General features: G+C 41.2%; 2 protein-coding genes across 2 annotated transcripts; both read left to right on the top strand.

Moving 5' to 3' along the window:
- Positions 1-1294: 1294 nt before the first annotated feature.
- LOC127254598 (AT-rich interactive domain-containing protein 4) lies at positions 1295-7666 on the top strand. The gene is made up of 15 exons (XM_051279793.1): positions 1295-2236; positions 2352-2534; positions 3032-3085; positions 3217-3305; positions 3752-4028; positions 4123-4179; positions 4343-4374; positions 4758-4893; positions 4976-5149; positions 5610-6242; positions 6487-6624; positions 6712-6810; positions 6900-7000; positions 7097-7187; positions 7307-7666. The coding sequence occupies exons 1-15, from the start codon at positions 2087-2089 to the stop codon at positions 7451-7453; spliced, it is 2361 nt and encodes a 786-aa protein (XP_051135750.1). The 5' UTR covers positions 1295-2086; the 3' UTR covers positions 7454-7666.
- Positions 7667-8740: 1074 nt separating this feature from the next.
- Positions 8741-11927, top strand: LOC127254474 (subtilisin-like protease SBT1.5). Its single transcript, XM_051279580.1, has one exon. It carries the CDS (start codon positions 8956-8958, stop codon positions 11326-11328), a length of 2373 nt encoding a protein of 790 aa, XP_051135537.1. The 5' UTR covers positions 8741-8955; the 3' UTR covers positions 11329-11927.
- Positions 11928-12491: the final 564 nt, after the last annotated feature.

Raw genomic sequence — 12491 nt, 5'->3', positions numbered from 1 at the left:
CCGTCACGTCCACGTCGATAATTTCCGTTAATTTTTTAACGGTTGGACCAAAATTGATTAAAATTATTTATAATGGGACCAAAATTAATTGAAATTGTTTATATTGAGACCAAAATTGATTGAAATTGTTTATATTGAGATTAAAATTGATGAATTTTTTATATTTGGACCAAAATTGATGAATTTTTTATATTTGCCAAAATTAATTTTTTCCTATTTTTATTTTTTTTTTATTTTTTATTTCTAGTACTAAATTTATAAATAAATAAATAACTCAAGCTTTTAAAATATTTTTTCAAAGTTTATAAATAGACTTATTTTAAAAACAAGTCACCCTTATTTACCCAAAGTCTATCCGGTCTATTTTCACTCTTAGGATTAACGATTGCAAAGTTTTACATATATATATATATATATATACATGTATATGCCATGGATAATATTGTGGTGGGCTATGGATCTGAATATGGTTCCATGATTAAATATTATTCTCTACCAGATTTGAATGATTTCATGTTATTACAACATATGCTCTGCATCAGCAAGTTCCACAATTGCATCTATATATACATCCTAACATACATATACATATATCATCGTCATCACAGCTGTTCAACATTCTCATTACGATCTCAGTGTTTCAAATTAGACATATGTTCTTTTATTATTCTCCCGATGCAATAAACTTATTGGCATTTTATGAGATCTTGGCCCAGTTATTTGGACATCCAGCCAATCCAATTGTGTCGTTAATATCTGTTGTAGGGCTTTGGGGATGACCAGTTTTGATAAAAAGAAAAATAATCAAACATGGTTATAAAATCATGTGATTTAGAGAGGACATTACGCTTTAAAATGATCAACCTTGATATACTTTCATTGCAAGTTCTTGTTCTTTAATCCTTAACCATATAACAGAGCTCATTCTTCATTGCTAACTGCAAATTTTCAAGAAAATGGTTTTACTGCAGTTTTCATATAAATTTCCGAAACAAAGAGGTGAAACTGGATAACATGAAAGTAGAATTCACCACAATATTCCGCCACGAGATCCCAGAAAACTCTTGAATTACTAAAATTAAGTACAAAACAATAAAAAGAAACGATTTTATCATCGGGGACGAATCAAACTTCTCCATTTGGAACATGAACAGGCATGCGATTTATTGGTTGGCCAAGAAAAAGGAGATTAATGCTGGGTTGTGGGGTGGGGTGGGGTGGGGTGCCCTTTGACTTGGATAATTGGGAAACGTTGGAATTGAATTGTTACCACTTTGAAGCTGACACAATCTCCTAATACTTCAAACTAACGAAATTCATTAACAAAAATTATTGTTTATTACCCGCATTATTGTAGTGAGATTTAATTTGGATGGTGTTGATTTAGATGGGAATAGTCCATCGCTTGTTCCAAAATCTCAAGATCAGCAGCTGACAAGAGGGATTCTTGAAACACACGGTTTTCTTTCTTTTCTTTTTTCTTATTTTTTTTTCGATTTCTTTTTCTTATTTTTGGGTTTTGATTTTTATTGGGTCGGGGTGGAATTTTAAAGTTGGCTGCATTAGGGTTTCTTTTCTAGCCTCTCTTCTTTATTTGTTTTTATTGTTCAACAATAATAGATTTCGTTTCGTTTCAAAGCCGCGGTCTTTGTTGATTTAGGGGTTGTTGGGATTTGCTCAATTTCTTCGTCTTCGTGGTGAGTTTTTTCTTGATTTCTGATCTGGGTTTCGTCTCGCTGTTAATTTCTGCTTATTCGCGGGTGTGCCGAGGTTTTTCTGTTAGAGAATACGAAGTTTTTCCCCCTCTTTTTGTTTCGACGTACTTCTGATATCCGGAAGTTGTTTGGGTATTTCTGATTTTGTAATGTGAAGTTCGTTTTCGGCGGATCAGGCCTTGAATTTTGCGGGTATTTTAGGGAAAAGCTCCAACTTTGGTGGAATAATTGAAGTGAACTGCATTCATCATGTGCGTATCATGACGCTTCAATTTGTTTTTGAAGTGAAGAGGAGAAGATAAATTGTTCAAAATTATTCTAACTATAAGGTTCTTCTCTCCAAGAGCAAGAGGAAGTAGTATTTTTTGGATATGTTCCACACCCAAGGAGCTTTGAAAAATACTTGCAATCTCCTTGCCGTATTAAGTGCTGGAACGGCAGAACATAAGCAGAAGTTGCAGGATGTTACAGAGAAGGGAAGGTTCCCATTCCCTGAGCTTGTTTCTTCGGGGCGATTGGAGGTGCAATCTGATGCTGATTTTTGTTCATTGTATTTGAAATCTGTCTTTCCTGAAGTTGTAAAGGCTTCAGTCCCACATTCTGATTTTATGCTTTTGTTTTTTGTGAATTGTTTAGGTCCAAACACTGAAGAATCCAACTGGGGATGAATTTTGTAAAGTTTTGGATTCATGGCAGCCGAATCTTGTGTACTTACAAGGAGAGCTGCTCAATGATGAAGTTGGATCCCTTGTTTGGGGAGGGCTGGATTTATCTTCTGCTGAAGTCTTGTCCGGACTTTTCTCGACAATGCCAACTACAGTATGTTGTTTCTAACAATAAGTTTTTAATGTGTCAACCAGCACCATCGGGAACAATCACCACTGCACATTGTTGTCTATGCTTGAGTATACTTTTTGCCAGTTTATCTTTCATCTGCATGCTTATGGACTTTTAGCTCTGCAATGTGTGTTCCCTCAGTTTCGATAAGGCGGTTGTTTCTTATGATCATCACCTCGTCAACCAAGATTAGAAGGCCTTTGAGGATGAATGTTTTTGTTTTAAGTGTCTTTTACCCTGTGATGGCACTCAACATGCAGTTAGTATTCTAATACCATATCTCGTAGAATTCGATTCTGTTACTACCTAAGAACTGTGGGCAATAGTATGTAGGATAACACTCTAAACTTGTAGCACCCTGTTTGCTAATCACATTAGTTTGTGTCCTCTAGTTGCTTTGCGTGGCCATTTATTAATATATGTACCTCTCTTCTTCATGGCTTTTATCTGATTGAATTTGGAATGTAACTTTATTGAAGGTTTATTTGGAGGTGCCAAATGGAAGAGCGCTGGCTGAGTCTCTTCATGCTAAGGTGAGTGGTGAGGATAACTTCATAATTACTTATGAGAACATTTCCATTTTTGGATCAACAAAGAATGCAATGTATGTGTGGACTTGAGTATTTGGATAATTTTTAGTTGGTCTTCACCTTCACCTTTGCAGGGAATTCCTTACGTGATATATTGGAGACATTCATTTCCATGCTATGCGGCAAGCCATTTTCGTCATGCATTGTTCTCTGTGGTTCAGAGGTTATAAATTTGACCCTTCTCTGATTCTTACTTTATTTGAGGATGATTTGATTGCAAAGTTAAAATATTGACCTCTAGAGTTGATTTCAATAATTATCTTTGGTATGGAATAGGGTCTGTCAGACAATCAAGAAAATAGATCTACAAAGTCATAGCTATTATGGACTGTAAATGAACAGTGTGTATTGTGCAATTATGAAGATATGTCTGCCTTCCCTTAATCACCTAAAAGAAGCCACTTTTTCTTTCTCATTTTATGAAGATTTTTGGTATGAGCCGAGCCAGTTTAAAGATATCTCTGATGACTGACCTGCTGTGAATTGTGATTATAGCTATACTTTTAACTGTCTTAAAGAGTATGGAGTCCCTGAAATTTGGATCGGGGCATACTCAATTTTTATTTATTAACACTCACATACTTATAAATAACCAAACATAATTTGCAGCTCATCGTGCCATACTTGGGATGCTTTTCAAGTTGCGAGTGCATCCTTTCAGCTACATTGTCTACGGAATGGTCACGCCCTCGCTGAATGCAGCCAAAATGTTGGTGATGAATTTGGCCCTAGTCTTCTTGGGGAGCCTCCAAAGATCAGTGTAGACATTCCTGAGGTGGAGCCTGCGGATGATGAAGAAAGCTCCTCTGGTTTTCTTCCTGCAATAAAGATATATGATGATGATGTGACTATGAGGTTTCTTATTTGCGGAGTTGCAAGCTCATTGGTAATAGCATTGATCTCATTTTAAATTTATTATCTCTTTAGTTTTTTCTTTGCAGAGCCTGTCATAATCTGCAAATGAATTCCTTGTGTTTCAGGATTCGTGTTTGCTAAAATCTTTGGAGGACGGCTTGAATGCACTCCTCTGTATTGAAGTAAGCAACACACACATCTTTCTCCTTTCCCTCTAAATCCTTACATTCTGTGGACAATATCGTTCACTCACAGTCACTCAATGCTAGTTGTTATTTGTTTGTTTCTCTGCAACCTGCTTCATTATTGTTTTTAACATATTTGTTTCCCTTTGTGATGATTCAGATGCGGGGGAGCAAACTTCATAACCGAGTGAGGTATGTGTTAGCTTGATGCTGATGTTATATCTGTAAATAGATAATAATATTTCTTCATCTACCAGAATCGTTGCAAATCATAAGTGGATCTCCATAAAGAATGTTTCTGTTTCTTCATTGATACATACAACTTGATCATCTTAAAATATTAGCTTGATGTTGATGGTGTATTGTTAAATAGATGCTATGTTTTTTCATCCAACAGAATCATAAAAAATCATAGGTTGGGTCTTCATAAAGAATGCTTCTACTTCAGCAATACATATAACTTGATCTAAGGAACACATCTCTGTGGGTGTGAAAATTTTGATCAATGATGCCATGCCAATTCATAGGACCTAATTTCTTTTTCTTATTTAGTTATTTTTGTTTTTTATGAGCAGCGCTCTTCCCCCACCACTTCAAGCTGCCACGTTTTCTCGTGGTGTTGTGACAATGCGGTGTGATTTGTCCACAAGCAGCTCAGCCCACATTTCTCTGTTGGTCTCAGGGAGTGCTCAAACATGTTTTGATGATCTGGTAATGCTACAATTGTTTTCATGTGTCATTGTTGGTCTCTAGTGTTTTGCCAAATGGATAACACTTGATTCAATTTTCACAGCTATTGGAAAATCATATAAAGAGTGAAATAATTGACAATACTCCATTAGTTCAAGCACCGCAAAATTCTGACGAGAACAAACCACCCATAACTGAACCTCGGCGATCTGTCTCTGTAGCTTGTGGAGCAGCAGTATTTGAAGTCCACGTGAAGGTTCCCCAATGGGCCTCACAGGTGTTAATATGATGCCCTCTCTTTATCTGTCATACTTTTAGATCTTTCAATTATAATCATGGCATACTTTCTAAGATATACTGTTCTTGCAATGATACTGTAATTTGCTCTTTCAGTGTGAGTTATGCCTTTGAAAAAATCATACTGGATGTTTTGACGGAGATTTGACAGAAACCTTAATATGTGTGCTACATATATGGTATATATACCCCCTTCGAATTGCTGAGATAGCACTTTTGAGTGTGGGTTTGTATGACAGTATTGGATTGGAATTAGGAATTAGTTTATGGGGTTTCAGGGTTATTCCATGCCTTCTCGTAACGGTGAATTGTTCTCGGCATGTACTTCTGAGACACTACTCTTGCGCATGATGTCTTGAACCGTTTTACTTGTAGATGATTGTGTGGAGATTTCATGAGAATTCATTATACTTAATTCTGCTTCTTATATTGAACTGCAGGTCTTGAGACAACTAGCACCTGATGTTTCATATCGTAGTTTTGTTGCCCTTGGAATTGCCGGTATCCAGGGATTAGCTGTTGCTTCATTCGAGAAGGAAGATGCTGAACGGCTTCTTTTTTTCTGTGGAAACCAAGGAAAGAAAGATGATTTCAAGAATCTAAAAATCAGTTCTCCTCCTCCCTGGTTAAGGCCTCCCCCTCCAAGTCGAAAAAGGCCATCTATTTTCCAAGAAACAAACTCAAGCTCACTTAATGGTTTTGCTCCAAATCAAGTTTTTCTGAAGAAGGAAGATAACGAGAATGCAGAACCCTCATCATCAAATGGGATTAGCATGCCACATTCAACTCCTCGACAAAGGATTCGAATAGCAGCCCTGAGGCCCATTCCTCATATCCGTCACCAGAAGATGCTTCCATTTTCAAGAATCTCAGATGTTGAAAAGCATGACGGAAGCCAGGTTAAGGCTACTCCACCAAATCCTGCAAAACATAGTGGTGCTGGAGGATCAGCTCCAGTAACACATCGCAAAGCAACTTCTAGTTCGTACCAAGCTAAGCAGGTCATATCTTTAAATCCCCTTCCTCTAAAGAAGCATGGTTGTGGGAGAAGCCCACTGCATGTGTGCTCTGAGGTATGTTTTCCGAATTAACCATTTTTCATGTAGCTGTTTACTTCTCTTTCTTTTTCAGTAAGCATGGATGTGATAGATATAATGCTTCCAGTTGTGTATATATTTTGCATTTACTTCCAGTCAAGAAAATCAAAGTCCTACAGAATCATGCTATATACATTTAAGAGTCGTGTGCACCTCCTAGAGATTTTTGTATGCTTTTTTTTAGCTGACTTTATTACAATTTTCACTTGTGTGCGTGAAGGAGGAGTTTCTAAATGATGTGATGAAATTTCTCATCCTTCGAGGACATAACCGTCTAATTCCTCAAGGTGGACTTCCTGAGTTTCCCGATGCCATACTCAATGCTAAGCGGCTTGATCTTTTCAACCTCTACCGGGAGGTGAGGCTGCTTCTTGTAGTTACCATTTGTAAAGTAAAATAGTGAAACAATAGTAGTTATAACCAATCTTGATGAAATATCCTACAGGTGGTCACAAGAGGAGGTTTTCATGTGGGCAATGGCATCAATTGGAAAGGACAAGTTTTCTCGAAGATGCGCAATCACACTGCGACCAATAGAATGACGGTAAGCACTGAAACTCAGACCCTGGCTGATCTGCTACATACGTCCCTTGAACATCACACACCATTGTTACTTTGTATTTTGGAACACAGGGTGTTGGAAATACATTGAAAAGGCACTATGAGACTTACTTGTTGGAGTATGAATTGGCTCACGACGACGTGGATGGGGAGTGCTGTCTATTGTGCCACAGGTTGCATCCAAAATTGAAACGAATGCATGTATTCAAATACTTGAATGTTGATCACTAACTAATTCAGGGTGTTTGTATGTTTTTTACGTGCACCAGTAGCGCACCGGGAGATTGGGTGAACTGCGGGTTATGTGGGGAGTGGGCGCATTTTGGTTGCGACCGGAGACCTGGCTTGGGCGCCTTCAAAGTAAAGAAGCCCAAAACCGTACTTGGTTCTTATTTCTGTATATCGATATATATATATATATATATATAGAAAGAGAGAGATTGATTATATATGTCTATGTTGGAATGAATGAATTGCAGGATTACGCGAAAACAGATGGACTAGAGTACATATGCCCTCAGTGCAGTGTTTCAAATTACAAGAAGAAGGTGCAGAAAACATCCTCGTCATCGGCGGCAGTGCCTACAACGGCGGCGGCAGCAGGGACAGGGAATGGATTCTCATGAGGGTTTGGGTAAAACAATGTATGTACAACAAGGAAAGGAAATACATTTGTAATGTTGTTAGAGAGAAAGAGAGAGGAAGAGGGCTTTGATTTAACATAAATATATGTAGCAAGCAAGGTAAGGAAGTAGGGGGAGGGAGGGAGCATTGAATGCCGTTGAGCAATCTGATTTATAAAAATATATATAATACTACTAGTTACTAGTTAGTTACAACTACACTAGTAACTATTACTAGTTTTGTAACGTGGTTTTTCTACAAGCACAGCACAACCTTGCATGCATGTATAGTGCTTATTTTGTCAGAAAGAGTATTAAGAGTTCAGAAAGCATTGACAGTATATAAATACATTAGAATACAAAAACAAAGGGCGCATTAGTCCACAACATACACTGAAAAGCACCGATTAAAATTACATGAAAGATGTTTTCTTTAAAGTCTTGATTGGTATTGTAAGGATTATTATTATTTTGGGAGATGGGGATGGAGATGATGATGACAGCTTCTACCCTCACTCCCGCAAAAGCAGACTTAAAGCAGACAAAGCATCAATTATTATGATTATTATTATTATTTAGTAGTTATTGCCTTTGCCTGTGTCTCCTCCCCGTGTTGTGTTATGATGAAAGTTGAGTTCCAAATAAATAACACAACCACTATCACAATAATAATAATAATAATAATAAGAATGTTGTAGCAGCAGCAGCAGCAGTAGTAGTAGTAGTAGGATCAAAAAGATTTTTAAGGAGGTTATGATTATACATACATATATGATGGATGGATGAGAATCCGAATCAGAATCAGAGTCACAGAGAGAAAGACAGACACAGATTCAGACAACAGTCCGCAGTCCCCAAACTGCAATCGCCTATTTAATTTCATTATACAGTTACACTCACCTAATACATCATTTATTATATCGGTTTGTTAACATATGTAGTAGATTTCTTGTCAATAGTTAATACAAAATTATATGAAATATTTATTTAAAAAATAAATAAATTAAAAACTGAGATTCTTTGTTAAGAAATCATATGGCACAGCAAAGCAAACGAGCGAGTGGCCCTCGTCCTCGTGTAGTCGTAGTGGCAGGACCCTCACTTTCACGTCACACTTGACACTACTCTGCACCCACGTGACTTTTAGTTACCCTACGCCATTGAACAACCATTTACAGATAAATCGCAATTTCGCTAAATTTATCCCAAAGTCGCAACACGCTTTTTCCCCACACTCACCAACAAATACAAATAAATAAATAGCAGTAACTAATTAATTTTGGATGCTGATGCACAGCCTGCCTTGGCTTCGTCGTCTTCTTCATCATCTCAATGATGGAGTCCCACCACACACAGGCACACCTTACAGCTCACTCTCCTCCTCCCTTTTCCACTTTAGTAACCCTAATTAGCTAGCTAGCTAGCTAGCTAGCTCAACTTGCTTTACCCATTCACCAGTCAGTCACCATACATTTCATATAGTCCACAGCCTGCAGCTGCTGGCAATGGCGTCAATCACATCTCCAATGGCGATACCGCCTCTCTTGCTCCTCCTCCTTCTTTTCTCAGGAGTCGCCGCCGATGACAGCCGGAGGAGCACCTACATAATCCGTGTCCAGCACGATGCCAAACCCTCGGTTTACCCCACCCACCGCCACTGGTACCAATCATCGCTTCGAGCCCTCTCTCCTGTTCCCACCGACGCTGCTCTTTCCCCATTGCTCTACTCCTACACCAATTTCTTCCACGGTTTCTCCGCTAGGCTCTCTGCTTCCGAGGCTCGGAAGCTCGAAGCCTTCTCCGGAATAATAGGGGTGATTCCCGAGCAAGTCAGGCAATTGCATACCACGCGCTCGCCTGAGTTCCTCGGCCTGAAAACTGCCGACAATGCTGGCTTGTTGAAGGAGTCAGATTTCGGGTCGGATCTCGTCATTGGTGTTATGGACACCGGGATCTGGCCGGAGAGAGAGAGCTTTAATGACCGGGATTTAGGTCCTCCTCCCGCCGATTGGAAAGGCGAATGCGTCGCCGGAGAGAACTTCCCCGCTAGTTTATGTAACCGGAAATTAATCGGAGCTAGGTACTTTTCCGACGGATACGAAGCGACTAACGGGAAGATGAACGAAACGACGGAGTTTCGCTCGCCGAGAGATTCGGATGGGCATGGCACCCACACAGCTTCCATTGCCGCCGGGAGGTACGTGTTTCCAGCTTCAACTCTCGGCTACGCTCGCGGCGTAGCGGCTGGGATGGCGCCCAAGGCTCGCCTCGCCGCTTACAAAGTCTGCTGGAGCGCTGGTTGCTACGATTCAGACATCCTGGCCGCGTTCGACGCTGCCATAGCTGACGGTGTGGACGTTATCTCAATGAGCGTCGGAGGAGTGGTGGTGCCGTACTATTTAGACGCCATAGCTATCAGTGCTTTCGCTGCGTCTGACGCCGGAATATTCGTCTCGGCCTCCGCCGGCAACGGCGGTCCCGGCGAATTAACCGTCACGAATGTCGCGCCGTGGGTTACCACAGTCGGTGCCGGTACAATCGACCGGGATTTTCCCGCCGACATCAAGCTTGGAAACGGAAGAACAATTCCCGGCGTCAGCGTGTACGGAGGACCGGCGCTGGCGCATAATAAATTATACCCTCTAATCTACGCCGGGAGCGTAGGGAGCGATGGTTACTCTTCTTCTTTGTGCCTCGAAGGTTCATTAGATCCTGATGTGGTGAAAGGTAAAATTGTTTTATGCGACAGGGGAATCAATTCGCGAGCTGCAAAAGGCGACGTGGTGAAGAAGGCCGGCGGAATTGGGATGATTTTGGCCAACGGAGTTTTCGACGGGGAAGGCTTGGTGGCGGATTGTCACGTGCTGCCGGCGACGGCTGTTGGCGCGGCCGCCGGAGATGAAATCAGGAAATACATCCAGTCGGCGGAGAATTCAAAATCTCCGCCAACAGCCACCATTATTTTCCGGGGAACTCAGCTTCACGTCGTCCCGGCGCCGGTGGTGGCTGCATTTTCAGCCCGTGGCCCGAACCCAGAAACTCCGGAGATTATGAAGCCCGATTTGATTGCTCCAGGTTTAAACATCCTCGCCGCGTGGCCGGATAACGTCGGACCAAGCGGCATTCCATCGGACAAGAGACGAACAGAGTTCAACATCTTGTCGGGGACATCCATGGCCTGCCCTCACGTTTCCGGGCTGGCTGCTTTGCTGAAGGCAGCTCATCCCGAGTGGAGCCCCGCAGCCATACGATCCGCATTAATGACGACGGCCTACATCATCGACAATCGAGGGAAAACAATGCTGGACGAATCGACAAGAAATTCATCTACGGTGATGGATTATGGAGCAGGGCACGTCCATCCCCAGAAGGCCATGGATCCGGGGCTCGTCTACGACATGGATTCGTACGACTACGTCGACTTGTTGTGTAATTTGAATTACACGAGGAAGAACATCGAAACGATCACGAGAAAGGCAGCTGATTGCAGCGGGGCAAGAAGAGCAGGGCATGTGGGGAATCTGAACTACCCTTCGATGACGGCAGTGTTTCAAGTCCAACAGAACGGGAAGCACAAGCTGTCGACGCACTTCATTAGGAGAGCGACGAATGTAGGGAGTGCGGATTCGGTGTATACGGTGAAGATCAATGCGCCGGAAGGAGTGGTAGTGACGGTGAAGCCTGAGAGGCTGGTGTTCCGGCGGGTGGGGCAGAAGCTGAATTATCTGGTTCGGGTGCAGGTGGAGGCGAAGCAGCAGCAGCAGGAGCAGCAGCTATCGCCGGGAAGCTCGGTGGTGAAGAGTGGATCGATCGTGTGGTCTGATGGGTTGCATTTGGTGAGGAGTCCGATAATAGTGTCGTTGCAGCAGCCCCTCTGATGGTGTTGATGAAATCAAAATGAATGGAAGTAGTTTTGATGGGCAAGTAAAATATAAATCTCGATGTTTGCTTGCTGCATTTGGATTGGGAGGAGGGAGAGTTTTGAGGTGGGAGTGGGAACACCCAAGTTGTATGTAGGGCGTGAGGTGAAAAATAAATTAGTGAGAGAGAGAGAGAGAGAGAGAGAGAGAGAGAGATCTGAAATGTGGTCACATAATGTAAAAACATGGGATGGGATGATGGTGGATTTTGTTTGAAGAAGAAGAAGAGTAATGGTGTATTGTGACGTGACAGGTATTAAGAGCAGAGAGAGGCACAGAAGTAGGGTATGGTGTGTTGTGGTGGTTTTTAATTGAATCGAATTTAAGTGAAGGGGTGAAATGAATAATGAAATGGCAGGGAGGACAGACATCCACATTGTCATGACATGTGAGCGACTGAGTGAGTGTAGTAGACTAGTACTAGGTCTTGTGAACCTTGATAAAACTCCATCCGCCAATCCTTGTTACTACTGTTTTAACGTTTTTTCGCGGGTGGGGTCATCTTCATAATTTCATCTCGTCTGCTTTTGACCAGCGAAAAGAATACAGTTTGACGATGATGATGAGTCCCGTGATCAATACTTTACCATCATCACTGCACTAGAATATAGCATAGCAGCCGATGGATGAAGGATACTTGAGATTTTACTACTAGTAGTTTTGAAAACTTAACTTTGTCTAAACATAGGCAGGCATGGCATGGCATAGGTTTATTGGTGATGTGATCGATCATTCAACATTGAAATGAAATTGATTGATCCCTATTCCATTCCCATTCCCATTCCCTGCACAATAACATAACCGACCACAAACAAAACAGGTAACCCCAGCTTAGTTTAATGTTGTTTGGAGCCTAGCCTAGCCTGATCATTAATAAATAACACGTACTAGAAGAGTAGGGCATCATCCCACTTCTCTACCTATAATTGATAATTGTGTTGTATGTAGGTAGGTGTGCAAATACAATACAAATCAAGGAAGACGAAGCATTGGAGGTCTTAACTCAGCAGCGGCCACTTGTATGTAGTAAGATGATAAGAAGAAACATATTGATTGATTGATTGCTGGCTGGCTGGCTGGCTGGCGTCTATATTTGCTATCTTAGATATATATATATATAT

This window comes from Andrographis paniculata, unplaced genomic scaffold, assembly GCF_009805555.1.
Source record: "Andrographis paniculata isolate CXL003 unplaced genomic scaffold, ASM980555v1 Contig52END, whole genome shotgun sequence".
In the NCBI taxonomy this organism is placed as follows: Eukaryota; Viridiplantae; Streptophyta; class Magnoliopsida; order Lamiales; family Acanthaceae; genus Andrographis; species Andrographis paniculata.
The sequence above is the reverse complement of the archived record's forward strand: the minus strand, read 5'-3'. Positions and strand labels throughout refer to the sequence as shown.